General features: G+C 48.4%; 1 protein-coding gene across 3 annotated transcripts in view; it reads right to left on the bottom strand.

Moving 5' to 3' along the window:
• SLC41A3 (solute carrier family 41 member 3) overlaps positions 1-27,010 on the bottom strand; it is a 78,008-nt gene that overhangs the window by 2,012 nt on the left and 48,986 nt on the right. For all 3 annotated transcript variants that reach the window (XM_023215281.1, XM_023215262.1, XM_023215271.1), the window contains 7 exons: positions 25,522-25,593; positions 18,308-18,452; positions 14,803-14,949; positions 9,034-9,178; positions 7,802-7,881; positions 4,888-5,022; positions 657-805 (listed from right to left, as the gene is read on the bottom strand). In XM_023215281.1, coding sequence (XP_023071049.1) covers positions 657-805; positions 4,888-5,022; positions 7,802-7,881; positions 9,034-9,178; positions 14,803-14,949; positions 18,308-18,452; positions 25,522-25,593 — 873 coding nt within the window. The remainder of the gene's footprint in view (positions 1-656; positions 806-4,887; positions 5,023-7,801; positions 7,882-9,033; positions 9,179-14,802; positions 14,950-18,307; positions 18,453-25,521; positions 25,594-27,010) is intronic.

Consider the following 27,010-nt stretch of genomic DNA (forward strand, 5'->3'; position numbering starts at 1 on the left):
GCATGCACTGTGACATGCAGCATGTAGTGTGTGTGGCATGCACTGTGTGGAGTGTGTGGTGTGGAGTGTGTGGGATGTGCTGGGTGGTGTAAGGTGTGTAGTGTGAAGTATGTGGTGTGGAGTGTGTGGTGTGAAGTGTGTGGAGTGTGGTGTGGAGCGTGTGGGGTACAGTGTGTGGTGTGGAGTGTATGGGATGTGCTGTGTGGTATGGAGTGTGTGGTGTGGAGTTTGTGGTGTGGTGTGGAATGTGTGGGATGCGCTGTGTGGTGTGGAGTGTGTGGTGTAGAGTGTGTGGTGTGGAGTATGTGGTGTGGGGTGTGTGTGGTGTGGAGTGTGTGGTGTGGAGCGTGTGGGGTACAGTGTGTGGTGTGGAGTGTATGGGATGTGCTGTGTGGTATGGAGTGTGTCGTGAGTTTGTGGTGTGGTGTGGAATGTGTGCAATGCGCTGTGTAGTGTGGAGTGTGTGGCACGCAGCGTGCGGTGTGCCGTGTGGAGTGGCCTCTGTATCTGATAAGTTGACTCAACTCCTGGAAGATAGGGACTGTGCCCCACATGTCCAGCCACCCCCACTTGCCTCCTTCAGCCTCTCAGACAGGAGATCAAGGCTGCTGGCTGACTACCCAGCTGTGCACCTCTGCTGCTGCAGTCAGGCTTACCTGGATCAGGCCTGCCAGCAGGTAGAGCACCACAAATGTCTGGCTGTTTATGACTGACTGACCCTGCACCAGGTAGATGATGTAGAAGAAAATCAGATGGCCTGGGACCACCAGCAAGAGCAGGACTCGAGCTGACATGGAATTGATTTCTGAAAGAAACAGAACCAAGGAGGTTATGTGACCTGAAGTGAGGCCACTTTGGCATGTGACAGTCCTTAGTGAGGCATCCACACTCACTCATCCATTTATTCCCAAGTGTTCAGTGGACACCTACTCTGTGGCAAGCATGTTCTGGCAGATGGGGATACAGTCTGTCCCCTTCCCTCGTGGAGCTGATATTTTAGAGAAGAGAAACATGAATCAAGTAAGCAGAAATAAAAAGGAGCAAGAAAGGCTACTTCAAATTCTGACAAGTACTTTGAAGAAAATAAGGGTAAAAAGAAGGGCAAAAAGCAGGAAGTGTGTATCAGTGGTGATGAGCTCGTGCAGATATTTCAGCTGGGATTTGAATTTGGGGGAGAGGAGTTTGAGCAGACAAGAGCGAACATGCAAGGGGCTTAAGGAGGAAAAGAGCTTTGGGTGCACTGCTCCACTCAATGCAGTGCTGGTGATCTGGGGAGGGCAGTCGGCTCAAAAGGGGACCTCGGGCAGCCCCTTCTTCACGGCAGCCTCTGTGGCCCTGTCAGCACGCCTGCAATGTGCCAGTGAGCCCCGGGTTTCCTTTAGATTCCCGTGCTCTGCGTGTGAGACTTTACAATAAGTGTGATTGACCCTGGCCCTACCACAAACACTTTCAAAAATTCTAACATGAATATGATTGATTTCTCAAATGGAAACAGAGTTCTAATGAAAAGTAGGTCTCCATTTGCCTCTGAGTTAATATATGTATTTCACCAAAATAATAAAGAAAACGAGAAAAAAGGTCACATGTAGCTCAAAGCTAGTGCAGAGGAGCAACAACATCTATTCATGATGAGAAATCAGACAAGGAATAAAAGTATTATTTTTAAAAAAGTCAAAAAGAAGCAGCAAAAGGATTGGAAGAAGCTACTACTGGAAGTTGGTATGAGAACTCAAGAAAATCTATAGGAAAACCAAGTAAACAGTAAGAATTCAATAAAATGTTTAGGTGCACAAATAACACAGAAAATAACAGCTTTTCTATATTCAAATGACGTTAGAAAATATAACAGGGAGTTTGACTTCTGAACAAATAGGGAAGACATACTTCATCCTGTTTCTCCCATTAAGTACAACTGAAAGCCCTAAACACTGTATATAAAACAAACGTAAGCAGATTCTGAAAGGCTGGCTGGGGACCTTAGGCTGCAATGAACAACATGGTCGTGAGTCCCCTAAATTGTCCTTTTTCTCTTTCTTTATTATATCTCACATATCCAAGTCTCACATATCTCACATATCCAAGTCTCACATATCCAAGACTGAGTCCTGGCCTCATCCATCAAGAAATGCAGATACAAATAGACAAAAAAAAAAAAAAAAAAAAAAAAACTCCACAGGCTGGGTGGGGTGGCTCACGCCGGTAATCCCAACACTTTGGGAGGTCAAGGCAGGCAATCACTTGAGGTCAGGAGTTCAAGACCAGCCTGGCCAACATGGTGAAACCCTCTCTCTACTAAAAATACAAAATTAGTTGGGTATGGTGGTGCACGCCTATAATCTCAGCTACTCGGGAGGCTGAGGCAGGAGAAATCACTTGAACCAGGGAGGTGGAGGTTGCAGTGAGCCAAGATTGTGCCACTGCACTCCAGCCTGGGTGACAGAGTGAGACCCTGTCTCAAAAAAACAGACTCCATAGAAGTCTGATCTTTTTTGCCAAAGGCCAGGAAAGGGGAAGCCCGGCAAAACAAACAAGTTTCAGATAGTAATTACTCTACTCCAACAGACACCACGGGAAAAACTGCAGCCCCGACCTCATCAGGAAAGGCCTGGTGGGACCACCATCATCTCCTGTGGCTGGCAGGGTGAGATTCAGAACTTTCATCTCTACCCAGTGCTAATGGGGCCCCCACCTTGTCAGTGAAGCCATGTGGGGAGCAACAACAAGGCATCTCTCCCTGCCCCAGCCAGGGCGATCTCAGAGGAGGCCTAGTGAGGAACCTAGATTGCACTGTGCCCAGCACAAGGTGCTCCTCTTCTCCCAGGATAGCAACAGAGGCTGAGTGGGGAACCCAAGCTTCCATCCCCACCTGGGCAGCAGTCCATCCCTTCTCCCCAGTGGTGCAGTGTCAAAGGAGGCCAGCTAAGTACAGATTCAAATATGATCCAAAGTTTTGTCACATAATACCCAAAATGTGTGGATTCAAGTGAAAATCACTCATCTTGCCAAGAGCTAGAAAAATCTCAACCTGGATGAGAAAAGACAACCAACAGACAGCAGAGTGAGATGACACAGATGTCAGCATCACATGAAAGCCGTTCTAATGAAGCCACTACAACAATGCTTCATCATGCAATCACAAACACACCTAAAACAAACAAAAAAATAGAAAGTATAAGCAAAGAAATAGAAAGTCTCAGAAAAGAAAAAGAAGATAGAAAGAAGAACCAAATGGAAATGTTAAAACTAAACATGGCGGGGCGCGGTGGCTCACACCTGTAATCCCAGCACTTTGGGAGGCCGAGACGGGTGGATCATGAGGTCAGGAGATCGAGACCATCCTGGCTAACACGGTGAAACCCCATCTCTACTAAAAATACAAAAAAGTAGCCGGGCGTGGTGGTGAGCACCTGTAGTCCCAGCTGCTTGGGAGGCTGAGGCAGGAGAATGGTGTGAACCCGGGAGGTGGAGCTTGCAGTGAGCCAATATCTCGCCACCGCACTCCAGTCTGGGTGACAGAGTGAGACTCCATCTCAAAAAAAAAAAAAAAAAAAAAAAACTAAACACATACAATACCCCCAAAAGTCCCAAACAACTCAGTGAATAGGCTCAATAGCAGAATGCAGAGGGCAGGAGAAAAAAGATCAGTCAACTTGGAGAAAAAAGTGATAGAAATGAGCCAATCTAAACAAGGAGAGTAATAAACTTTGCAAAAACCAAACAGAGTCTCAGGGACTTGGGGGGCTGTAACAGAGGATCTAACATTCATGTCATTAGAATATCAAAAGAAGGAGAGTGCAGCTGAAAAGTGATGGCTTAAATTTTCTGATTTGACAAACAATATAAATCCATGTGTTCAAGGAGCCTAGCAAACCCCAAATAGGATAAACCCCAACAAGTCCATACCAATACATATCATAATCCAACTCCTAGAAACTAAGGACAAGGTCTTGAAATATGCAAGAGAGAAATGGCACCATACCTATAGAGCAAAACACATGGAAATGGCAGATTTCTCATAAGTCATGGAATCAGAAGGAAGCAACACATTTTTCAAGTGTTTGAAAAAAACTATCAACACCAAATTTTATAATCAGTGAAAATATCCTTCAGAAACGTGCCAGCAGCCAACCCAAAAGACAGCTAAAGGTAGTTCTTAAAACAGAAAGGAAATCCAAAACAATGTAACAGGAAGAAAGATCTAGTTTTTCAAAGCCAACAAAAAGATACAACATCTCCAAAAGCTTCCAGTGGTTCTGAGTAGAATCCAGACTCCGTCCTCAAGGCTCTGTCTGATCACCTCCTTCTGGCCTTTCCGGCCTCAGCACCCTTCATCCCCTCCTGTCCATTCAGCTCAGGCCACATTGGCCTTTCAGTTCTTCAGGCTTGCCATATTCTTCCCTGCCTTTGGGCCTTTGCTAGACTGCACCCACTGCCCTGAAAGCCCCTTCTTCTCTGGCCCTCCTCCTCCCAACAACACCCACTTGTCCTCAGGGAGGAGCTTCCCTATCCCAAATGTATCTCTTCTAATTCTTTTTCACTGCAGTCTGCACTTTTGCTGCTCAGTACCCACCATAGTTTGTAATTACGAGCTCACTTGTATTTATCTGCCCTTCTATACTGTGTACTCCAAGGGCAAGAAATCAGCTCTCCCTGTCTCACCACTAACCCGACACCTAGTGCCCAGTAGACATTCAGTAAATAATTGAATGAAGGAATGAAGGAAAGGCAGGGCCAGGGAGTCTCATTTTTGGGGTCCTGAAGGTGATGTGTGCCGAGATCAGCCCTGGCTTCAGGCATCCATTGCTACAAACACCAGATTCCAATGACACAGATGTTTTCTTGTTTAAAGAAATGGCTATCATGGCCTCTGAAAGACATGACATCCACCTGATGTGCAGAAAGTAGAACATGGATTGGGCCAAAATTTCTTCATCTGGAGAGGCAGGACGCCAGGTGCGCTCCACATGTGCAAGTAGGTTGAGATTCGGCTGGTCTGAATGGCCACCAGATTGCCACCAACACCTACGAGGAGAAAAGGAATCTGTTTTCCCTTTCTTTACACCAGTCTCTAAGTTGTATCCCTTATTTTAAGTTCCCTCCCTCCAGGAAGCCTTCTTTGGTTAATTCAGTATTTCATTATCTTTTCATTTCCTCCCACTTGACCACAGATGTTGTTTGGTAGCACATCAGGGTGGCCCAGAGCTTGTGAGCGAGGTATCCAGGGAGTAACTGCATCACCTTGACTGCTGGCATCGCTTAAGGTGAAGGGAGTGCGGCTGTAAAGCAGGTTCTCAATAAATATTTGTTGACTGGAATGAGGATGGGGAGGGGATCCAGGGACAAAGTGAAGATGAGGGGAGAGCGGACAGAAAGGTCTGAGCACAGCATGATAAGGCAGTCTGGATAAGTCAGACTTCAAGGCCACAGGCATTGACAGGAACCAGACTACAGGCTGGAATATCTGAGAAAATGAAAGTGATTTTTTTTTTTTTTTTTTTTTTCACTCAAGGTGAGAAGGAGAGGAGAGGAGAGGAATGAAAACAGTGGATAAGAATGAGAGGGGGCCAGGCACGGTGGCTCACGCCTATAATCCTAGCACTTTTGGAGGCTGAGGCGGGCATATCATTTGAGGTCTGGAGTTCGAGAACAGCCTGACCAACATGGTGAAACTCTGTCTCTACTAAAAAATAAAAAAAAAAAAATTAGCTGGGTGTGGTGGTGCACACCTGTAATCCTAGCTACTCAGGAGGCTGAGGCAGGAGAATCGCTTGAACCTGGGAGTCAGAGGTTGCACTGAACCAAGATCGCACCACTGCACTCCAGCCTGGGTGACAGAACAAAACTCCGACTCAAAAAAAAAAAAAAAAAAAAAAAAAAAAAGAATGAGAGGGAAGGTGAGGGGAGGAGAGAGAGGATCACAGGTGGCAAAGCAAGCATGTGGCAGGAGATGTGCCTGGGACACCTCTCATGGCTGTGTGGCCTGAGAGCTTTGAAGAAAAGACATTGTCTGTTGCATGATTTCAATTTGTGGTGCTACGTGAGCCCCTGTGGGAGCTCAGTTGTTAGTGCAGACTCCCGCATTCACAGATGCTTTGGGTGTATGCCCAGAGCAAGTGGCTTTAGGGGAAACAGGATGAGCGAGGTCATGTGTAGATTGACAGGGCACAGAACACAGAACCCTAGAGGCAGAGTCATGATGCCCAGAAAACCATGAGCACATGCAGTCTCTGGGAACACCAGGGCTTCCTGCTGAGGCTCCGGGATCCCACGGGGTATGAAAAAGGTTTCAGGCTCAGCCAGGGCCAGATGGCCCAGCTGACAAAGGCCACACTGAGCACTCCTTCTGTGGGGGCAGATGCGGGGATGGGCTGACGGAAGGTGGGGATTCCCCCATCCTACTTCCTCAGTGCCATGGAGCACTCTCCCTAGCTGGGCCAGGTGTGCACCAGTGGGTGACCTCTGGGGCAGAGGCCAACCATGTAGGCTGCTCTAGAGGATGCAAACAATTGTCTTCAGGTACAGGACTGCTGCGATCTATTCTGCTTGGCCCATACATAATTTTAAAAAGAAAAAAAATCTCAAATTAATTGGTACTGTTTACTAGGCCCTTAATACAGATTCCCAGCTTCTCTTCCCAAGTCAGCTCTGGCAAGTCTGGATCTACACTCTCCCGAGGCAACTATTGGCTGGAGCTGGACAGGCACCATGCTGTTCATATGAGAAATGCATTCTGCAGCTTGCCCCCGCTATTCCTCACTGTCTAGCTGCGGGGCCTGCATAATTCATGCAGATTGTTTGAGTGGCCACTGAAGGCATCCCAGTTGGTGACTCATCCTAAAAAATCACTCCAATGTAATAAGCCTTCTGTTGCTGTCCTTACTCACAATGTGAAGGCACTTTGGCACTGTTGGGGTGAGGACATGCTGAGTGGCTCACTGACATGCAAGGAACAAAGACATGGTCCCCTAAGGGAGCAAGGGAGGAGGGACACTGGACACGCAGGGGCTGCGTAAGAGCCTCTGAAGGCTGTTTCTTCAGTCCCCACAGGCCAGGGCCTGGGGGCTAAACTGGACAAATTATGTTTTGTTCTTCTCCTAACTGATCACTTCCATTTACAGAAACTTACCAGACACCAGACACCAAACTAAGCTTTGGTTAAAAGAGGGGTCATCCACACAAACCCCACAGGATGTAGGCCTAGGAGGTGAGTATGTACAGAGAGCCAGGTGTCAGACAACAGGGAAGGGGGGATCAAGGCAGCTGGGAAGCACAGTTCTGGATCTGTCTCAGGGACTGCTGCAGTGCCCAGAGTGTAGGCCTGGTATTTGTTACAGTCTTAACTTTTAAGAAGAAATCCAGATTTTTAAGTGTAAATATCTGAGTTCTGATGTCAGCAGTGAATCCAAAGGAAAAGAAAAAAAGAAAAAAAGAAAAGTCACAAGAGCCAGCGCCCTGGTTCTGAAAGCCATGCTCAATCAGCAGGTGCCATTGAGGCCGGAGTTTGACTCAGTGCCGGCAAAGCCTGGAATTTGGTTCTGTCAGGAGAGCTCATGTTTGGGGGCTGCCTATGAGGAGCTGGGTCTGAGCTGCTGCGAGCAGTGTGTGGGGCTTCCTTCCCAGGCTTCTTCCATCTGAGAAGACCTGTTCCGGCATCCCTGTAAGGCAGCAGTCTGTCCACGGCTCAGCTGCCCAACTGCCTGTGCCGGGCTGGTGCTGCCCCTCTGAGGTCTGCTGTTCAGACAACCCAATCCTGGGGGCCAACCCAACCCAGGGACCACATGGGAATCCCTCAAATACCTACCACATATGATGGGGGTAAATACCGCCATGCCTTTGTACTGCTGTTTAGAAATGGTTTTGCTCAAGATGAGTCCTCCAAAACTGGGGAAATAGCAGACAGCAGTCAAGTTATCAGAGTTTACACTTACCATGGCCCTGCAACCCTCCACACAAATCACCCTCTCAGCCTGGCTTCCCACCCTTGGCAGACACTCTCCTCTCCCCTACACAAAATATCTGCTGCAGCCAAGCTGGTCTCCCCAGCATCCTCTGCACCCTGCTCATGCTTTTACATCTCCACTTCGAATCTCAACCATTGCAGAAGGCCATCCAAGAACACCCACTTATTGTAAAACAAACAAATGCCTTTTCAAGGGCACACAGCTGGCTGGGCTGTCCCAAGACTCCGGAACCACAGCTGAGATACTCTTTAGCAGAGAACAGAAACTGCAGGAGGATCACCTCATGCCCGCACCGTGTTCTCAGAAAATGTTGCAGCCAGAAATTGCTCCCACTGGCCACTGTAATTTAGCAAAAGCTTTCCCACCCCTTGGAACTTCTTAGACCCCTGGAGAAGCTAGGTCAATCTGTAAAAGGAGCCCAGGAGCCTCCTGGAAGCAAGGATACCTACTCCATCACCTCTTCTCCCCAAGACTCAAAGTTAGAAAAACCCATCAGAATGGACTGCGGTGGCCCCCATCAAGGTCGACTCCCAGGAAATGGGCCTTGAGAGGGAGCTGGAGGGTGGTGGACCTGGGCTCAGCTGAAGGTTCTAAGGCTCTGGAGGGGAGCTAACCCCACAGCTGTCTAGCTCCCACCAGTAGCCATGCGTGGCCAGTGACCAGGAGGATGAATAAGTCAGCAGATGTGGCCTTGACGCCGAGGTGGGGGACCTGCCACCTAAGCAGGGGCTGGGCCAGCAAAGCTCTGGTGGCCATGGCCTGAAAGCCACTGTCTCCCCTGGGGCTCCAATGCACTCATGGGGTAGCCCTGGCTTTGGCTCTTCCTGGGTCCCTGGTGCTCTGGCAAATGTAAACAGGGCAGCCTCTCTTAGAACCAACAAGGCCCAGGGCTCTCAGTGAAAGGGAGAGAAGAAAGTAAAAAAGTATGATTCAATCAGCAATGGGAGTTACTGAAAGAGCCCACAGCTACATTTCACTCCATCCCGGACCCCCAAGGCAGTATCACACTGGCTCTAGGGGCCTTCATGGCTGAGAGAAGGAAGAGGGGGCCATGGCCCTGGCTCCTGCTCACCTGCTGATGACCATGGCCAGGATGATTGGGAACCAGCCAAACTTCAGGATCTTCACGATGGGTGGGCTCTGCTTGGCAATGAGGACCCACACTGGGGTCAGAGCCACAAAGCTGAGGCAGACCAGCGGCGTCAGATACCGATTATCTGAAAGGAGAACAGGGACACACGTGGCTCGTATGGCCAAGGCCAGCACGCACAGACTGGGCCTGGGTTTCACAAGAGGTGGGTGAGGACGCTCCTGTCCTCATTAGTTGAGGAGGAACTGCCTTGCCATACTTTTCAAAGAACTTTCACCATCCCAAGAAGTTTCTGGAAAAGCTCCTCTCTATCCTCCATTCCTGCCACATTCAATTCCACTTCTCTGGCAAACTTGCTATTTTCCCCACATAAAGTACCCTGTTCTGCCTCCTCCCACCCTGATGCTACTGTCATAAATAAATAGAAGTACAATGTATGGAACGCACCATGAGCCAGCACTATGCTCAGTACTTCGTGTGCACAATCTCATCTCACCTTCTCGACAGGTAGCAGGAGGAAGCAGACATGCAAAAAAGGGTGGCTGCCTAGACAGCAAGCAGCCCCGTAAGGGCTACATATGGCCTGGGTCTATGGAACGCCAGGGCTGTGTGGTCCTGGCTGAGGCCAGTCCCAGGCAACTACACAGGTCACCAGCCAGGTAGCTACTTGCGTCCCCATCTCATCTTCTCCACTGGCAAGAGGTCAGTGAAGACTGGCCAGGTGCTGGAGCAGTCACTGCTGCGGGGGCCCAGGATGAGCCTGACACACTCGGGCTCCTCATGCATTCATTCCTCCCTTTCTGTGTTGTGCTCCGTGTGAGGGTCCCCTTCCACAAGTGACAGAACAAGACACCAGCGTTCTCTACAGTGGTCCTCTCACACTCAGCCCCACCCTCTGGAGGGCAGGCTCACCTGCTAAGGGGGCCCAACATTCAGGGCTGCCCAGGCATGGGTCTGTGTCTCATGCACTCCCTCTCTGGTGGTGTTATCAGGAATATCCCCTCCTTCCTTCTCTGCACTAAAGGGTCACGGCCCATTCCTCCGCCTCAGGTGCCCCAGACTGGCTACAGACAAGGTACTTAATGGTAGGAGGGCGTGGCTTCTGCAGGAGATATAAGTCAGGCCCAGCCAGCTCTAACCAGGTCTCCTACCCTCTGGGAAACAGCGGCCTGCAGAAGCATCACCTTATAGGATGCTTTTGAATCCAGTCTGAGTTTTCAGTTAGCTACTCACAAGGACCCCCAGGGCCTGCCTCATGCTCTCCCAGCACACCTCCCCAGTGTGCAATGCCAATTCCCAACTACACCCAGCAGGTGCCACAGTCAGCTGCTTACACCTCAGTGGGTCAAGATTTATCTAATACAGGCCAGTCCCAGTGACTCCTGAATGTAGCAGAGAGAAGGTCACAGTCTCACTGGAGAGAGGGATGCCCCAACAGTGATTTTATGTCTAAATCATAAGTCATGTGGAAATGAGCATACAGTACAGCATGGGGCAGAGGAAAAGGTTCATGTGATGCCTGAACTCTCACTTATTTTGCAAATCCAACTCAAATAACCCACACACAAACCTTCTTGTTTTCAGTTCAGTTTAGCTTAAAATTAGGTCATCTTATTTCTTACAGATCTCCATCACCACTTAACTAAACTTGGTGAATCTTCCTGGTGATTAAACAGGACTGCTGGCAGGCAACACCAGGATGGCAAGGAGACGGTCCCAAAGCTGGGACAGAAAGGGTCCCAGTGCCAATACCCTCTAAATCATGGCTGTTTGTCGCTTCAGTTGCCAACAGGTAAAGATTGGATGCTGTCCCAAATCCCTGGGCCCACATTCCCATGGGGAGTGATAAATTGTAGCTTTGCTGAGGTTCTTCCCTTTAGGCACTTCCTCAACAACTGTCACTGCGTGCCCACTGCCCTCCAATCCTGTGAGGGCACATCAGTGTGGCCAACCAGCCTCAGGCCCCACTTAACTTCCTAGTACACCTCTGCCCCTAAAGGTAGAAGTTAACAACCCATATAAATGCAGGCTTCAGTTGCTCATCCTTCCTAACATGGTCTGGAGAGCTTGAAGCACTTTCCTGAGCACTCCTTGAACCTGTGCAATGACCTCAGGCTTTCTTTCCATCTGTAAAACAATTTTTGACTATAATACAGCAGGGTCCTTCCTGTGGGAATAATGGCTGATTTGAAGGTCACAGTGTCTTAGTCAGTTTTGTTGCTTGTAACAGAACACTCAAAACTGGGTAATCCCTAAAGAAAAGGAATTTGCTCTTATAGTTATACTGGCTGAGAAGTCCAAGGTCGAGAGGCTGCCTCTGGTGAGGGCCTTCTTGCTGGCGCAGACTCTGCAGAGTGCAGAGGTGGCGCAAGGCACCACGTGGCGAGGGAACTGAGCATGTAGCTTATGTGCTCTTCCTCTTTTTCAAAGCTACCAGTCCCACTCCCATGGCAACTCATTAATCCATTAATCTATTAATCCACGACTGGATTAATTCATTCATGAGGGCAGAGCCCTTATGACCCAACCACCTCTTAAAGGCTCCAATACCGCCACAGTGGGGATCAACACGTGAAATTGAAAGAACTCATTCAAACCACAGCATTCCACTCCTGGTCCCCCAAATTCATGGCATTCTCACATGCAAAATACATTCATTCCATCCCCATAGCCCCAAAGTCTTAAATTATGCCAGCATTAACTCAAAAGCCCAAAGTCCAGAGTCTCACATGTGAGCCTATGAAATCAAAACAAGCTATCTGCTTCTAAGATACAATGGTGGTATGGGTATAAGGCAGACATTCCCATCCAAAAGGAAGAAATGGACAAAAAGACCAATAGGCCAAAACCTGAGAGAGCAGACACTAGGGCTTACGACTCCAGAGCTTTCTCCTCTGACTCCATGCCAGGCATCTTCTACATGCTGGTGTGGGGGTTGAGGCTCCCAGGCCTCTGACAGCCCCCTACCTCCAACCATGGCTGTGCTGTGCTCAGTCCACCCAGCTCTCCCAGGCTGAAGTCGCATACTACCAGCTCTGCAGTCCTGGGGTCTTGGTGGGAGTCCTGCTTCCATGGCTCCACCAGGTATTGTCCTGGTGGAACTCTCTGGAGCAGCTCTAATCCCACATTTCTGCTTGGCACTGCTCTAGTAGGGGAGCTCTGCAGTGGCTCCAGCCCTGAAACAAGTCTTTGTCTGGGCCCCCAGGCTTTGGACAAAATACTTCCAAAACTTGGTAGTGGCTACTAAGCTTCCAAGGCCCTTGCCCTCTGTAACTCTGGACAATTAGCACCACATGGACCTAGGTTTATGACTTGTACCTTCTGGAGCGGCAGCATGAGCTGCATCCGAGCCATGTGAACCATGGCTGGGATGGCTAAGGAGCACTGCAATGGGATACAGGGAACAGAGTCCCTAGGTGGCCCTGGGCAGCAAGCTCATGCTCTGGGCCTGTCCCCTGAAACTATTCCGTCCTTCTAGGTTTCTGGGCTTGTGATGGGAGGGGGAGCCAAGAAAAATCTCTGAAATGCTTTTGGGCCGTTTCCCCCTTGTCTTGACTATCAGCTTCGGGCTCCCTTTCAGCCACGCTAATCTTAGAAACTGGTGGCTCAGTCACAGCCTTGGATTCCTCTCCTGGAAGCTCATTCTCTACCACATGGCCAGGCTAAAAATTTTCAAATTTTTCTGCCGTTTCCCTTTTCTCTAGGAGTTCACCAGGTAAACCAAAAATAAAATTCTAAGCTCCATCCCAACTATCTGAATGAACTTCCTCCTCAGCCAGGGCACTCTTAAAATGTAACCTGAAAGACTGGTTCAGGCCATGACGGGGAGTGGGGGTCAGACATGCCTCATTATCCCTCTCTGGCATTTACATCAACACAGACTTTAAGTCTGATAAGAAACATTTTATAATCTCTTCTCTCTGAAGCCTGCTACCTGAAGGCTTCCTCTGCAAATAAGAACTCTGTCTCCACAATCCTTTTTCTTAACACAGACATTCCTTTCTATTGATCTCAGGTCTTTAGATAAACTCAACCAATTGTCAAAATCAAGTGTGTTGTTTGCTTCTTTGTTTAGAGTTTTTATACCCCCTATCTTTTCCTGGGCTTTCTGTGTCTTCCTTTTGTTCTTCCCCTGGGCGGGCCTTTATCTATGGCACGTGCAGTGGCCCTGCCAGCACTTGGGAGAGCTGCATGTGCAGTGTGTTTACTGAAGTGGTGCACATGCTCAGTAGGGGCAGCTCTCACAGGTCCAGCGCTCCAGAGGAAGGTCATATACCAGTTAAATTTCACCATCTTGCCCTTTCACTGCACATGCTTGAAACCCTATCGGGGATTATGGCTTGCTAACTCCAGGTGTCTTCTGTCTGTTCTAAGACTCCTGTAATTCCAGGCACCAGTCCTGGCCGCTTATTATCTTAGAGGGATGGTTTTATGCCTGCCTGTCTGTTACTCAATGAGTACCAGACAGCTCTGGGGTTCCTCCCTTGTCCTGCTCATTATTTCAGGAGGACAGATTTATAATTCCCTTACCATAGCTTGACAACTGCCCAACACTCTTGGGGGCCCTCTCTCCTGCCTTGCTGATGTCTAACCACCCATTCTATGACTAACTTTAGAGTTTACCTGAGCCCAAAACTTAAGAACAGCTCAGTGGGAGCAAAGATTCAAGTGCCCTGGATATATACTTCAATTAGTAGCAGTTACAAGTGGGATTTTAAGGATAAAGGAAGAGGCTGTTCCTAAGTTGTTTACCAATAATTTACATTAAAATAACATAAGCTATGGATTGGCTATATTATTGTTCATTGTAACACAAATTCCAGGTACATGAAGATAATGGGGGAGGCAGTTAGGAACAAAATGCCTTTAAATAATTGCCTAGGTATGGATGTGGGGGGTGTGACTGAAGCAAACAACACACTTGATTTTTCAAGTCGCCCACAACTCTCTTTCAAGTGTACTCTCTCTAATAAACTCTTGCTTTGCTTAAAATAAATTCTTTCTCCTGCTTTAAACCTTGCCTGTGTTTGCAAGTCGCCCACAACTCTCTTTCAAGTGTACTCTCTCTAATAAACTCTTGCTTTGCTTAAAATAAATTCTTTCTCCTGCTTTAAACCTTGCCTGTGTTTGAAATCTTTCCCTCCAGAAGACAAAGAACTGAAATTGCTGCAAAGTTGCCATTCTGGAGTTTCTCCAGATAGCTGGACTCACCGCTGGTAACAATATTCTCTGGATATTGTTATTTAAGGTTGACATCAGTAACACCCTACTTCTCAGTATCAATTTTTTGCTTTAGTCTACTTGCTTATAGGGAATACCAGAAATTGGATAATTCATAAGGAAATTTCTTATGGTTGTGGAGGCTGAAGAACCCAAGGTCGAGGGGCTGCATCTGGTGAGGGCCTTCCTACTGGAGGGGGCTCTGCAGTCCGGAGGTGGTGCAGGGCACCACATGGTGAGGGAACCAAGCGTGCAGCTCAGGTCTCACCTCCTCTTTTTATAAAGCCACCAGTCCCACTCCCATGACAACTCATTAATCTATCAATCCATTAATCCAATCACCTTTTGAAGGCCCCACCTTTCACTACTGCCAAGTTAGGGGTTAAGTTTCCAACATATGAAATGTGGGGGACACATTCAAGCAATAGCACATGGGCTGGATGCAAAAGTACCCTTCAGCCTCAGTGACGACCTGTTCCAGGGACCCTCCTCCATGGAGCCTTTGTGTCTACGGAAGAAGACACTCCTTACCTTTGTGTCTGTAGAAGAAGCTGCTAACCAAAGCCAGAATGGACAGTGTGATGAGGTCTCCCAGGCTGGCTGCAATGGGCGTGGCAATGTTGTCTGGGTTGACCCCAAGCTTTCGAGCACCAATCACTATACAGATCATCAGCACCCCTACAGAGAGAGAGGAGAAAGAGCAAACTCAAATCTCAGGGAGCCAGATGGCTCTGAGCAGGCACAGCAGCACAGGATGGGGGCACTGAGTCGGGACTGGCAGATGGCAGGGAGGCTGCCCATTAACTTGCCTCCCTCCACCAAGGCCTTGACGTGAAGCCAGGCTGCCTTGACTTTCAGAGCTTCCCACTACACTGGAGGCCTGAGAAGGCAGGGAGAGTTGGACTCCACTTTGTGACCTGTGTGCATGATGCTAAGGAGTGACCTGTGGCTCCCGAGCTCCCAAATCACCAGGAACCACAGAGACAGGCAGCCCACAGCCCCATGCTGCATGGAGGCTGCTCCAAAGATGCTTTGAGCAACAGGTCCCCCAGGGGTGAGCTCATGGCCTCCTGTGTTTACTGGCATCCTCTGAGAAGCAGACACCAAGATGGAATCAGCTGGGTAAGAGGTTCATTAGGGACTAGGCCTGTGAGGGAAGACGGGGAGGGTGGGAGGGAGCTGGGAGCACTGACGGACATCGACACAGGCAGGGCGCAGGGGAGGGGGGCAGGGAAGGTGGGGTACAACTGAGACTGCACTGCATTTTTAGGTGCACTCAACCAGGCTGTCAGAGGCACACTCGGAGGGCCCTGTGTCTCCCAGGAACAGTCCTGTGCTGGGAGCTTGGCGGTGCTGTCCGTGGTGCACTGGGAGGCACATGCAGTGGTGGCGGATTTTGAGGGGCAGTACTGAAGAGGTGAGGCTCACATTTCCGTGGCCACCATGCCTCTGAAGTCCTCCTTCCTGTTCAGACTGTGCTCTGAAGGGGACTATCACACATGATCTCCTAGTCCCCATCCACAGCCTAGGACTTGACTCAACAGACTCTCACTTGGCTCTCTAAGAAGATACTCGGTGTTGTGGCTACTGGCATTTTAACACTTTACCCAGGATCTTGTAACTCTAAAAACAATTACCATCAACACCTGATGCCATCCTCAAGCTGCCACTACAAGCCGGCTTGTGCCTGGCCTGATCTTGTGAACAAGTCACAGCCCTGTGTCTCCTTCTGAATGCCAGATATAAGTGAATCTGAGTTTGCATGCTGAGTCAGCAAGCTGGGGACAATCTTGCAGGGACCATTTAAAGGAACACCAGTGGTTTGGGGATGCCTATTGAAAACCACTACCCTGAGGCTTGTGTGACAGCCTCTTCAACATTGCCTGGTGAGGTAACCGCAATGCTTCTGAACAGTCATGGACAATACAGATTTTGCTTATATTGCTAAGCTTCATTCCATCTCTGGGGCCCCAGTTTCCCCTTCTGTAAAATGGGGAGCTGGGAATGGTATTCTCTATAAGCCCCTGCAAAGACAGGGCTGGCCTTCTGGACTGTTAGACTGTGTTGTTTTCAGGAGACTTTATGCTGAGGGTCTCCTGGACTCCTCTTCTCTGGAAAGTCTAGCACATTCATCCTGCCCTATCCGTGGACCAGGCTGGGTCATGGCATCCACCATCTGTCCATGCTTGTGCAGGACATGCCTCTTCTGGCCTACACCCTCCACGCTGGCTCCATGCACTGGCACAGGAATGGGGCTGATCAGCTACCTGGTAGGTAGGAATGAGAAACCTCAAATAGTCCACATGGGTAACCTACAGCGAGCTGAGCCCAGAGGGTACTGACTGAGCAAGGAGGTGGGGGAATGGAGGTATAAACACAGGTTCAATTATGAAGTTATCAACTTTTCCTTCTTTCATTGTACCAAAGCAAGACATGTGGTCTGCAAGATTCACACAGATACATGACCCAAGAGAGAGCTGGAGGAGAGTCCATTCATTCAGCTAACATCTGCAAGCTGGTTATAAGCCTGGCCCTGGTTTAAGTGATGACAATAACCAAAAGGTTCTGTTCCCATCAGTGGAAGTGCCTGTCGGGTGCGGGGAGAGACAGTACACAAGTGTACGAACACATCATTTGAGGTGAGGTGAGTAAAACAGGACACTAACGTAAAGCACGGCTGGAACGAAGGTCACTTTAGTGTTCATCAGAGGAGGCCACAGGACAGAAGTGACATGTGGCACTCACTTTAGTGTCCTGTATATTCACAAGCTTATTGTCTGCCCCTGAGCTAGAATATAAAATCAAAACACATTTTGTTGACAGTATATCCCCAGCACTACACGGTGCCAGGCACACAGCAGACACCCAGCAACAATTAATCACCAATGCACAACGATGCAGTGTGGCCAATGTGCGGTGACTGCTTTCCCCGCACATGTGTGAGCCCCAAGGAAGGGGGTATGTCTGCCCGAATTTCTGTCTCACATGTGCTGCAGATACATGTTAAGCACCAGCTATGTCTGGCATGAGAAAGGAGCAGCAGACAGCAGCAGGTAGAAACTACTGGGTCCCCACTCTCGAGGAGTTGACATTTTAGCAGGGAGGTGAGGCAGAAAGATGATACAACAAGACAATCTGAGCTACACAAGCAGAGCCGGGGCACACAGGAAGGAGAGACAGGAGGTGGGTACATGTGGGAGGGTGGTGCTGTGCACTCAACACTGCTATCCCCCCGACCCACATGTTGAAATCCTCACCCACAAGGTGATGGTGTTAGGAGGTGGGGCCTTTGGGAGGTGAGGTCATGAGGATGGGGGCCCCATGAATGAGATGAGGGCCCTTATGAAAGAGGCCCCAAAGAGCTCCCACCTCTCTCCACTGTGTGAGGACAGCGAGAAGGGCCAGCTGCAGCCTCAAAGGGAGCAGCCCCGAGGCCAGCCCCGTGGGTGCCCAACGTTGGGCTCCAGCCTGCACCCCTGTGAGGAGTAAATGTCTAATACCACCAAGGTGCCGACTGGGGGCTCTGTCACAGCAGCCACAGTCTCCTCAGACAGGTCAGAAAGGCCTCTCTGAAGACATGAAATGGAAGCTCAAATCTGTGCCTTGCCCTCAGGACACCTGCAGCCTCCAGAGCCCATCACAGGCCTGTATGTAAGGTCATGCTCAATAAGTGTTTAAAAACCAACAGGCTGACTGCACAGATGAACAAGCCTGCTGTGTGCAGGTGTCAGGCCTTGGCATGGGAGTGTGAACAGCTGAAGAGATCTGCAGAGCAGGGACAGGTCTTTACATAGAGAGCAGAGGCAGAGAGCAGAGGCGAGTGGTGGCAGGAGCGGCACACACCCCTGCCTGGCACAAGGCGGGCCACGAAGACTCAGCTGGCTCGTCCCACCCTGCCAGTGAGACCCCTGAGCCCACCATCAGTCCCATTAGCAGTGGGACTCACACCCCAGAAACTGAAAACACAATGAGCCCTGAGGCGGGACCTCAGAGGAGCAGGGGGCAGGTGGGAGCTCACAGCTGGGGCATGGCTCACCCAGGGCAAAGGCTGCAAGGAAGGCAGTGAGGACACTGCTGGCACACAGCAACTCCACCTTGGCAACATCCACTTCCTCTCGAGACACCGCGCCCAACAGCAGTGCAGCCACAGCAGCCAAAAGCCCCACGACAGTGGCCTGCACCTGTTGGACAGAAATCAGAAGCATTAGCGGGGGCCCCTGGGGCTACAGCCACACTCCCTGCCCTTCACACCTCACTCACTGCAAGGGGCCAGGTGCCACACGCTACTGTCTCCTTTCCCTTACCCTAAAATCTCACAGGCCCTCACCCCAGGAAAAATTACAACCACACCTCACACCTGCCTTGAACCCAACTCCTCTGAAATCATGCTGGCCATCTCTGCTCCCTTGCTGGGTGCCACCTTCAACAGCAGAATCTATTTTTCCACCTTCTGCTCAGGCTTTCGTCAGGGGCCACCTGGTCTCTTGCTGGCAACTCCACTCTCACTGGTCTGAGCAGAGGTGCTCTGCAACTCCCAGCAGCGCAGACAACACACCTCACTTGCCATGTGGTGCACCCCACAGCACAGAGCAGCCACATGGGAGGACTTCACACACTTTTGGTCTCTCCCTTGGCATCCTGCTCACACCTTCCCCTTCCAGGCTCTGTTCCCGTCTCCGTCCTGCCGAGCACACACTACAGCCTGTGCCAGGAGCTGCCCTGATCTGGACATCAACACTGGCACCTCTAATCCAAAATGCTGACCTGGAAATGTTATTAAAGAAGGACACAGAAACAAAGAGCTCCACCATGTACAGAGAGAAGAGTGACATGGTTTGGCTCGGTATCCCCACCAAGCCACATGTTGAATTGTAATCCCCAATGTTGGAGACGGGGCCTAGCAGGAGGTAACTGGATCATAGGGGCAGTTTCTCAAGGTTTAACATCACCACCCCTCCCATCCCCTGCCCCTTGGTGAAGTCATCAGTGATAGTGAGTTCTTATGAGTTCCAGTAGTTTAAAAGTGTGTGGCACCTCACTCCTCTCTCTTGCTCCTTCTTTGGCCATGCGAAGTGCTGCTCCCCTTTGCATTCTCCCCATCCTTGGAAGTTTCCTGGGGCTTTTCCACAAGCTAAGCAGAAGCCAGCATCATGCTTCCATGCTGTACAGCCTGTGGAACTGTAAGCCAATTAAACCTCTTTTGTTTATAAATTACCCAGTCTCAGATATTTCTTTATAGCACTGTGAGAACAGACTAACACAGAAACGTGGTACTGAGGAGTGGGGCACTGTTATAAAGACACCTGAAAATGTGGAAGCAACCTTGGAGCTAGGTAATAAGCAGAGGGTGGAAGAGTTTGGAGGGCTGAGAAGAAGACAGGAAGATAAGGGAATGTTTGGAACTTCCTCGAGACTTGTTAATTATTTGTGACCAAAATTCTGGTAATGATATGGACAGTGAAGGCCAAGCTGACGAGGTCTCAGATGGAGATGAGAATCTTTTTGGAAACTGAAGCAAAGGTTCCTTTTGTTATACTTTAGCAAAGAACTTGGCTGCATTATACCCCTGCCCTAGGGATCTGCGTAACTTTGAACTTGAGAATGATGACTTATGGTATCTGGTGGAAGAAATTTCGAAGCAGCAAAACACTCAAGATGTGAACTGGCTGTTTCTAATAACCTATGCTCATATCCATGAGCAAAGAAATAATATAATGATGTAAAACTGGAATTTATATTAAAAGGGGAAGCAAAGAGTAAAAGTTTAGAAAATTTGCAGCCTGACCATGTGGTAGAAAAGGCAAACCCACTTTCAGGGAAGAAATTCAAGCAGGTTGCAGCAATTTACATAAATAAAAAGGAGCCAAGTGCTAATGGCCAACACAATGGGAAAAGGCCTGGAAGACATCTCAGAGACCTTATTGGCAGCCCCCTCCCCTCACAGGCCCAGAGGCCTAGGAGGACATAATGGTTTCATGGGCCAGACCCAGGGCCCCTGCGGCCCTGTGCAGCCTCAGGACACTCTGTCCCACATCCCAGCCGCTCAAGCTCCAGTCATGGCTCAAAGGGGCCCAGATACAGTTCCGGCTGCTGTTTCAGAGGATGCAACCCCTAAGCATTGGTGGCATCCACATGGTGTTATGCCTGTGGTTGCACAGAGTGCAAAGCTGAGGCTTTGGAGCCTCTGCCTAGATTTCAGAGGATGTATGGAAAAGCCTGGATATCCAGGCAGAAGCCTGCTGCAGGGGCAGAGCCCTCATGGAGAACCTCTACTAGGGTAGTGTGGGGGGAAATGTGGGGTTGGAGCCCCCCCCACAGTTCTCACTGGGGCACTGCCTAGTGAAGCTGGGAGAAGAGGGTCACCATCGTCCAGACTCCAGAATGGTAGCTCCACCAGCATCTTGCTACCATCAGCCTGGAAAAGCTGCAGGCACTGAACACCAGCCCATGAGAGTAGCAGACAGGGCTGAACCCTGCAAAGCCCCAGAGGCAGAGCTGCCCAAGGCCTTGGGAGCCCACCCCTTGCACCAATGTGCCCTAGATGTGAGACATGGAGTCAAAGGAGGTTATTTGGGAGTTTTAAAATTTAATGACTGCCCCACTAAGTTTCAAACCCGCATGAGGCCTGTAACCCCTTCCTTTGGCTGATTTCTCCCCTTTGAAATGGGAGTATTTACCCAATACCTGTATCCCCCATTGTATCTTAAAAGTAATTAATTTGTCTTTGATATTACAGGCTCATAGTTAGAAGGCACTTGCCTTGTCTCAGATGAGACTTTGGACTTTTGAGTTAATGCTGGAATGAATTAAGACTTTGGGTGACTGTTAGGAAACCATGATTGTATTTTGCAGTGTGAGAAAGGTATGATCTTTAGGGGGCCAGGGGTGAAATTATATAGTTTGTATTTGTTTCCCCACCAAATCTCATGTCAAATTATAATCCCCAATGTTGGAGGTGGAGCCAGATGGGAGGTGACTGGATCATGGGGGTGGTTTCTCATGGTGACCCCTTGGTGCTGTCATCTACAATGAGTGAGTTCTGCTGAGATTTGGTCCTTTAAAAGTATGTGGCACTCCCCCACCACCACTCTCTTGCTCATTCTCTGGCCACATGAAGAGCTGGCTTCCCTTCTGTCTCCCACCATAATTTTAAGTTTCCTGAGGACTCCTTAGAAGCCAAGCAGATCCAAGTGTCATGCTTCCTGTACAGCCTGTGGAACCATAAGCCAATTAAACTTCTTTTCTTTATAAATTACCCAGTCTCAGATATTTCTTTATAGCAGTGCAAAATGAACTAATACAAATAGCTAGTTTTTTAAAGCTAAAAAATGTTCCCCAAGTTAATCTATGTAATTCCAGTCAAAGTCCCAACAAGATCTTTCACGGCACCTCACAATTCATTTTAAATTTCACAAAAATGAGTAACTGTGCAAGAATAGCCAAGACAGCTTTGAGAAAGGTCAAAGAGGGAGTTGTGGCATATTCATGATCAATGTGTATTTTAAAGCTGAAGTAATGAAAGCAGTGTGGTACTGACAGAAACAAACAGATCAGCAGGACAGAACAGTCCAAAAATAGAACCATGAATATATGAATATTTCATATATAAGAATGTAATCATGAATATATAGTACCATAAAGGTGGCACTGCAAATCAGGATGGAATGGGTAAATATTAAACAGAGTAAGAAAAACTGTATTATATATTACATATATAATATATATATTATATATAAATGTAATATATATTATACAGAATATATAATTATAATATATTATATATTATATATGTTATATTTTAGGAAAATTCTAAATAAAATCTCAATATATGTATAGTATAAACCTTTTTATGCTTAAACAATATGTATTAAGTTATATATAAAACTTTATAACTTATAGAATATATATGATATATAATATATAATTATATATATTATACATATACACACAAGTCAGATTATACACTGGACTTCATTATTCTAGATACTAACTAGAAAAATGTACAAGGGTTATGGATAGGCAACTCACAGAAAAGAAAATACAAACGGATAACAGACGTGCTTTAAGATCAACTTCTCTAGTAGTTAGGAAAATTCTAAATAAAATCTCCATTTGAAGGTATCTTATTCATTAGCAGCTGATGCTCTTCTTCCTCTTTTAAAAGGTAAGTGCTGTCTTATTTTCTACTGGGGTCTCCCGTTCTGAGCACAGAGCCTGGCACTCTGCAAGTACTTATACAGGCTCAGTGGAAAGATGGATGAATGGACAGACGTGTGGCTGAATAGGTAGGTGGGTGAATGGGTGGGTGGATGGACCAATGAACAGATGGACAAATGGATGAGTAGACAGGTAGGTCGGTGGGTGAGTGAGTGGCTGGGTTGATGGATGGATGGATGCACAAGATATACTTTGTTTATTTATCAGATTAGGTAAGATTAAAATTTAAAAGGTTGATAATATAAAATACATATTGACAAGTATGTGAGAAAATGGTTCTCTTATACATTGAAGGGGGTCAATATTGGTACAGGAATTTTGGGGGAAACTTTGGCTATAATTTACCTATATACCTTATGAATCAGCATTTTCTCCAAAGAGACATTTGCGTATGTGTACAAAGCATTCACAGCTGATATTTACTGAGTGGTATCTGCCATGCTCAAGGTAATTTTTATTAAGTCATTATTAAGAGAAAAGTACAAGTCATAGAATTATGTGTATAAAACTTTTTATGCTTAAACAATACAGAAAACCATATATATTATCTGTGGGTACACACATATATATGGTGAATTCAAAAAGTAGTTTAGAAGAATATTTTCAATGCTAATGAAATTGCTCTAATATTAATGCTAGGGCTAATTATGTAATACAAAGAAATAAAATAGTTTTTAGTCATTTTGGAGGGAAATCCAGAGCTTTGAACTGTTCACACCCTTTGAACTTGTGGGAAGTTATCTTAAGAATTTCATGCACAAAGATACTTTCACTGCAGTATAATCTTTCAAGTAAGTCAAAGGCTAGGAAGACCTCAAGGCCCCGCTCAGTGGCAGGGTTCAGGGAAGTGGGCAGGGCTGGTGCTGAGTGGACTCCCAGGGGACTAGCTCTTAGTGGCTCCCCTTTGGTCACTGCTGCCTCCCCACATTTATATGACAGAATATGTTGAAGTTCTTAAAAAGTCCAATGAATAAAACTTATTGCACTGCTGATGATTCAGAGTTAATTAAGCTTTTTCAAAATGGAGGAAACAAAATTACATTCATGCTAGGATTGGGACTATATGCCAAGCCAGTGCCTGGCCCTGAGCAGGGCTTCATAAACATATGCTGAGAATCAATTATGTGGAAACGTGCATCCATATGGACAAAGATTTTATGGAAAACAGCAAAGTACAACCAGTGTGACTTGCAGTCGAGGCATTTATTACCTGCCCCTTGCTAGACCTTGTGTTAGAGGCATTCCCAGCATCTCATTCAACTCTGCAGTTCCTCGGCCACAGGACATGGTGCTAGCCTGTGAGACTCGGCTCAGCTGCAGACAGCAGACATTTAAACACACAACTACAGCCAGGGCAGCCGCAGCAGCACGCATAAGGCACCAAAGACGTAAAAGGCAGAGAGAGATACACCTGGTGTCAGGTAGGAACTTATACCTGAGTGGAGCCTTTAAAGAGCTTTAGGGGCAGCTGAACTAGAGGAGAAAGGCTCTTCCCAGGAGAGATGCTGAAGGTACATGGCAGGGAGGTGCAAAGGGGTGGGGGCTGGGCAGGAAGCTGGTGAGACAGTGCGGCCAGGCCCACAGTTGGATGAGGGGAGCCAGTGAAGGAGAGGAGGCATAACTGACTTTGGGTTTTAGAAAGACCATCGGGGTGGCCAGGAGGAGCTGGAGGATTCCTGGCCTGGGAGTAGCTAGAGCAGTGCGCAGGTCTGCTGTCATCGGGTGGGGGGGGGGTGGGGGGGAGGAGGAAGAGGAGGGGGAGGAGGAGGAGGGGGGGAGGAGGAGGATTCATGCACAACTCAGAGGCAGAAGTCTCAAAGGGACTGCATGCTGAGAAGCAGCTGGGGCGACTTGGTTTCTGGTGTGGTTACTGGGAAGGACCATCCACAAGGCACACCCTGACAGGACAGGGTCATGTCCAGGTACCAGCCAGATGCCACATTCTGACATGGCGACAACTTCACAACACCCCTGCACAGGTAAGGTGAAATGACTTGCCTGAGGCCCCTCAATGGGCTGATTCCCAAAGTAAGCTTTCAACCATCAGACTAGACTGAGTTGGGGACTTTAGCAGAGGTGAGTATGGGCAGAGAAGATAATGAGGCCAGACTTGGCTGTTTTGGGGGTGCCTCGGGGACAGGCAGATGGAGATGCCCCGTAGAGTTAGATGTACTGGTTCTGGAACCCAGGTGAGGGATAAAGTAGGTATCATCCTAATGTGATGGATAGGGGGAGTCAGCCCTGATCAAGGCTATCCAGTGGATAGACGATGGGCTGTCTGATCTCAGGGTCCCTATTCTCAGTGCTGCCACAGACCGCCCCCACCCAGAGATGCCCAGAAGGTTCTAGGATAAAGCTACCTCCAGTCTATGTCCAGGCCCAGCCTCTCCTCTTGCCTCTCAGCCAATCTCTTCCTCATCTCCCCCCGCCTTGGGCCTCCTAACTTAGTGACACTCTGTGGCAAGGTCCCAGGAAAAAAGCTTAGCAGAACTGGGACCTGGGAGAAGGATGTGTGAGGGAGAGGAGCATGAAGCAGCTAAGGGGTTAAGATGTCTCTTGCAGGCTGAGAAGGACCAGGCAGAGAGGCAGGAGCAGAGCCAAGGGAGGATTTCCAGGCAGGAAGGATCCACAGATGCCCAGAAAAAGTAAGATCACATGTAACAGGCAATCACAGGCTGCCTCAGTTAGGGGAACACCTGTGGCCTGAGACGCACAATTGGAGGAAAAAGAAGCCTGTTAGTACTGTGCAGGCCATGAGACAGAGAAGGAGCAAGTACAGGTGAGTCTTTCAAGAAGTGGGGCTTGGAAAGGAGGGAGTGGGGAAGCTGGAGGGACCCTGGGTCTGCTTCAGGTGGGCTGAGCCTCCAGAAGCTGCGTGAATGCGGTCTATTGGATATGGGAGGGACAGGTAGCTACCTGTTCTCAAAGTTCAGGCCAGAGTGCAGAGTCAAGAGCTCACTAGGCTTCACCCTTCCCACCTGGGCAAGCCTTGCTGCAGATTCAGAAGGGAGGTGGGACAAGGTGGAGACTCACCTGAATGAGGGCCAGGTTGCTGCTGATGACTCTGTGCTGCTCCTGGGGGTCATCAATTTGTCCAGTGTTGGCCTAGAATGAAGAGAAAAGGACAAAGGTAGGACTGGTAGGCCCAAAGCCAGGTCAACTCTTGCTGGAAAAGGCAGTCTCTCCGGGGAGAAATCAACGACTACCATTTCATCAGCGTCAGAAAAATTACTCTGCTCAGTTTTCCAAACAGCGAACTGGCCTTCTTATATGGGGACTGGGGAGAAACGTTAGGGCACAGACCCCTTTGAGAAATGGATGGGGGTCAATGGACCAGTCCTCCATGACCATGCAAGTATATGACTGCACACACACAGCGGTACACACAGGCACACATAGCCACGCACAATGCATAGAGGCACACATGCATGCACACACACAGGCATGCATGTTAGCAATTTCAAGGCCGTTTCTAGCTCTCAAACTCATGTGCAGACCTCAGTCAAGGCCTCCTACTGTGAAGCCCAGTCTGTGGCCAGGTCCCCCTGCCACCTACAACACCCTCCTCTACCCTGAAGCTAGCCTTATCTCCAATGACCAGCAATCCCCTCAATGTCACCTCGGCAAAATCATCCCATTTAAGGAACACATAAAAGTCTCTATTCTCTTAGGATAAAAAAGAGAGATCATAAATATGACTTTCTCCTTTAAAAATGGTTTCTGGCTCCTAACAGCATAACAATTACCAACAAAATTCAAGACATAAATAAGAAAAGTTTTCAAAGCAAATATATTTTCCTAGATTCCTTAAACTCAGTTCATTAAGTTCCTGAACTCCAAGGAGAAAAATATAATAATGCATCTACTGCTAACACACTTGATAATTCATTTTCTTTTCACAGAGAAGGGGAGCCTTTTTGTCTTCAGCATGACTGACGTCTGGGACGCGGCACCTGACTGTGGGTAGGCCTTAGTCCACTCTTGTTGAGTAGATGTGACACCCACTGCAGGTGTCCCTGTTTGAACAGTAAGGGAAGGAGGCAGGGCAGAGACGCAGCAGAGCCAGGGCGTGATGAGCACGCATAGCCAATGACTCACCCCCTCTTCTGCTCTGCAGCTGCACCGTGTGTTCACTGGGACCTAAGTGTGCCTGTCTGCTGCTTCAACTCATGTTTTCTATTAATCATCCAGCTCCATCCAACCTGGGTGCTGATCTTATCAGATAAGGGAGTTGTGCTGGCCCATATGATTTCTGAGTATGAGTCAGAAAAGATACTTTCTCAAAATATTTATCATCTATAAAACATCTATAGCCTGTACAGCCCACACGGCAGCCTGGCCCTTGCTATGCATGTGAGCCTGAGTCCATCCCTGGTGTCCAGGAGCACATCACTGAGCGAAGGCTGCACAAAGCAGGAAGTGAGACCAAGAGGTAAAGCAGTGAGGGCAGGAGGACGAGGAGCTCAGACATCCACAGAGGTGGGAGAGAGAGACATGGGAGGGGAAGAAGTATGGCAAGATG

Source organism: Piliocolobus tephrosceles, chromosome 2, assembly GCF_002776525.5.
Source record: "Piliocolobus tephrosceles isolate RC106 chromosome 2, ASM277652v3, whole genome shotgun sequence".
NCBI classification, from domain to species: Eukaryota; Metazoa; Chordata; class Mammalia; order Primates; family Cercopithecidae; genus Piliocolobus; species Piliocolobus tephrosceles.